Source organism: Amblyomma americanum, chromosome 1 (genome assembly GCF_052857255.1).
Source record: "Amblyomma americanum isolate KBUSLIRL-KWMA chromosome 1, ASM5285725v1, whole genome shotgun sequence".
NCBI classification, from domain to species: domain Eukaryota; kingdom Metazoa; phylum Arthropoda; class Arachnida; order Ixodida; family Ixodidae; genus Amblyomma; species Amblyomma americanum.
In genome coordinates, this window is record NC_135497.1 from 364,140,215 (window position 1) to 364,143,634 (window position 3,420).

Here is a 3,420-nt window from a genome sequence, read left to right on the forward strand (position 1 = left end):
TCCGCAACCTTATATATTGCACGCGATACATCACCAGGAATGCAAACGAACTGTAAAGCGTACAGCTCGTAAAAGTAGCAGCACTACACTGAATAGTCGTCTGCTACGTAAGGCCGCATTAGTAGCCTAAACTGTGAGTGAGACGCGTGAAAACTTATTACCTGCGTGACGCAAAAGTATGCTACATACATTGTGCGTTTTCTTCCTTGAAGTTAAGTCTAAAGACCCTAGAAAACATTCATTAAATTTTGTTTCCACACAATAACGCACCTATCTTTTTTCATGTTTTTTTTTTACGACGAAAGCGCGTTCCACGAAACCGTATCTGTTTACCACATTAGAGAGTTTTAGTTTCACGTACGTAGAGGCTTCACGTGCGTAGAGTTCTTACGGGTGACCAGTGCGCATGCGCAGAACGCAAAGGGCATGCGCGAGTCTCACGTACGTACGTGAGATTCGGGTTTTTACGTTGCGGTCTTTGCGTTGCTTGCGTACGTAGCGTTAACAAACATGGCGACGCCCTGCCCGCCCGCTGCACACCGATGACAGCTTCGTCGTTAATCCATTGACGCGATATCGTGTTCTAAACTGTAGTATTCGCCTTCGCTTTGCCCATTCTTACCGCCGCGTAAAGTTTCAAGTGACAAATAGCTTTAGTTTTTCAGACAGAAGGACAATTTTTCAGCTGTTAAGCCTGACGAAGTAGCGTTGGTCGTTGTCATAACAACGGTCTCGCGAGATCTCGAACTGAGGGGCCCCAAACCAGTCAAACATAGCCAAGCCTGGCCAAACGCAAATCGGCAGCCGAGGAATAAACAAAGATGAGTGGGGCAGCACCGCGTCTTCTTTTTGCGAAAAGCGACGACTTAGACCTGTTGCGCGATGTGAGGGACTGCAACCCCTACTAGGACTGCATGCGATATGCAGGGCGCTGGAGTAAAATCGCTCTGCGCCTGTCAGAAGCGAAAAACAGTCTTCACCGCCCGCACTGTGCGCGACCGCATGGACCTGCTGCTTGCGCACTACGCGGATATGGACCGACGAAGCCTCAGCAGGTAAGGTCACTTCGCTACAGTGCACAGTGCAATATGACGGCAGGAATGTCTGTACAAACGTGTTTTCACTGGTGCTACTTCTTAGGTCCGGAACCGAGGAGGAATACTCTGAACAGGACCAGCTCTTTGAGGAAATCATCGCCATCGCCAAAGGGAATGGCTACAGAATCAAAATTTTTAAGAAAGCCCTGTTAAGCTCTTGGGACCGAAGTGCACCTGCGGGCATGAAACGCGCAGCGGCATCTGCGAGGGACTCCGCAGCGGAGGCGCACATGGCAGGAAGCGTCCTCAGCACTCTGCCTGCTTGCGCGCAGAATGTAAGTCTGTCATTTTTTACCTCGACGTTTTTGCATAAAACGCACCTGCATCGGGTTTCCCGGTTTTTATTGGTACGATTGCAGCTCCTGGCGAAACCTCGGCGTCCCAGGTGTTCGCCGAAATCATCGGCAACCGCGATCAGGACTCCGTCCCGGAGGCACCTCAGCCGTCACTGCTCGCCAGGGACGACATTCTGGCCGAGCTCAGCGCGGACGACGGTTTGCCCGCGTCCAGCCCAACGCCTTCGCCGGGAAGCATTGCTCGTCAGGCAATGGAGGACGATGATTATACGTCGCGGTCAGCTAGGAGCGAGCCCACACGCAAATCCGGTAAGTCTTTTCCCAGGTAGTCAGCTGTAACTTTTCAGCCGCACATAAGCAGTGATTTGCTCTCTGCACTGTAGAGCATGTTGACTTCAGCAATTTTCTAAAAGGCAAACATGAAGGCATCTTGTGAATTGGTCTCACTTAACATAACAGTACATTATGATAAATAGTCATTAAGCACCTTTGAATGCTATGTATTTTCGGTAACTGAAGGTGGCACGTGTGGCCAACCACAACTTCGAACATTGGGCACAGCCATCAACCATCTACATAACTTACTTCATCTAACTTAAGTTTGTATCGATAGCCCTCATTTTTGATACAGTGTGCTTAAGCATAGAATGTGCGTAATTTCATCCTGCATTTCTGTTACCTTGTTTGAAGCAGAAGTGTATGTAAAAAGCAGTTTATTATGCTTGTGCAGCATTGAACTTTGTGTCAAGCAATGTGCCCACATTTAATGCAGTGTGATCTCATTTGTTTTTTGCTGCATGTACGGGAAACTGAAAACACTAATTGTTTTTAACTCAGAAATGAATACAGCTGGCAGAAATTCACCGTAAAGAAATCAAATGTGTGCAGTTACTTTTATGTCTCATTATTGAGCCTGAATTTTTTTCTCACTGCTGTACCCTACAGGGAAAAGAACTCAAGCTGCAAAGCAAGAGCAGCCAGATTACGAATTCATTGAAAAAAGTATGCGCCACGATGAATTCATTAAGGAAAGAGAGTTCCTTATAGAATCTAGGCGCATTGCACTAGAAGAAGAGCGTCTCACCTGGGAAAAGGAGAGAACCCTGAAAGAACTTCAACTAAAAGAAAATGAAATGACGCAAAAAGCCCAAGACCAGGCAGAAGAAAGGCGCCTACGGGCAGAAGAGCGCGCCGAGGAAAGGCGTGAGAGGGAAGGCGAGCGCCGCATGGGTGCAGCCCAATAGGCAACTTTTTTTGGCCTGATGGAAAATCTGCTGAATAAGATTGGAACACTTGAAAATATGACAAAAAAATAAATAAAAAGTCTGTGGATATTGACTCTGCAGAAGGCCATTTGAACATTGTGTACGTCTTAAAAATCACTCTTTATTACAGCAGCTGCACACACACAGGGGTATGGTTGACACTGACACCAATTAGAAAAAAAAAAACTTGATCAAAGAATGGACTAGGCGACAGATGTACCCACACAGACTCACATTTAATGCACCCTACGTGACACAAACGCTAGCACACAAAACTACCGAACAAAACTAACACAAAACACAAAGACTACCAGTACACACGACCCGGGAACACCCAGTCTACTAGTGTCCGGCGTTCGTGCTCACGGTTCGGTGCTGATGAAGCGTTGGATGGCTCCAGTTAGTGGCATCCAGGTAGCCAGCGTCAAGGTGGAGTTCGAAGTGCTCAGGCTGGTGTCGCTGGCAGCGTCATACGAGCTCCTGGTCCAAGTGCCCGTGGGAGCGATGCTGGTGATGTTGGTGTTGTGACCACCGAATTGACTTTGACGGCACTATTGTACTGGAAACCGAGGCTAACCAGCGCAGGAGGCTTCTGCTGGAGTCGTGGCACATACAACAGACACGGAGGAATGTTAATCGCTCACTGGGGACACTTCCTTCTTCTTACATCCATGGTTTGTGGCCACTGAGCCGTAGGTCTTCAACACGAGGGCTTAAAAAGCCAAGCTGCGCCTCGCCCATAGTCACACCGTGAAGAAGGGA

The 3,420-nt window shown here is 48.0% G+C and overlaps 1 protein-coding gene across 1 annotated transcript; it reads left to right on the forward strand.

Moving 5' to 3' along the window:
* Positions 1-1,044: 1,044 nt before the first annotated feature.
* LOC144100976 (uncharacterized) lies at positions 1,045-2,741 on the forward strand. Its single transcript, XM_077633936.1, has 3 exons — positions 1,045-1,372; positions 1,457-1,702; positions 2,339-2,741. Exons 2-3 carry the CDS (start codon positions 1,645-1,647, stop codon positions 2,635-2,637), a joined length of 357 nt encoding a protein of 118 aa, XP_077490062.1. The 5' UTR covers positions 1,045-1,372; positions 1,457-1,644; the 3' UTR covers positions 2,638-2,741.
* Positions 2,742-3,420: the final 679 nt, after the last annotated feature.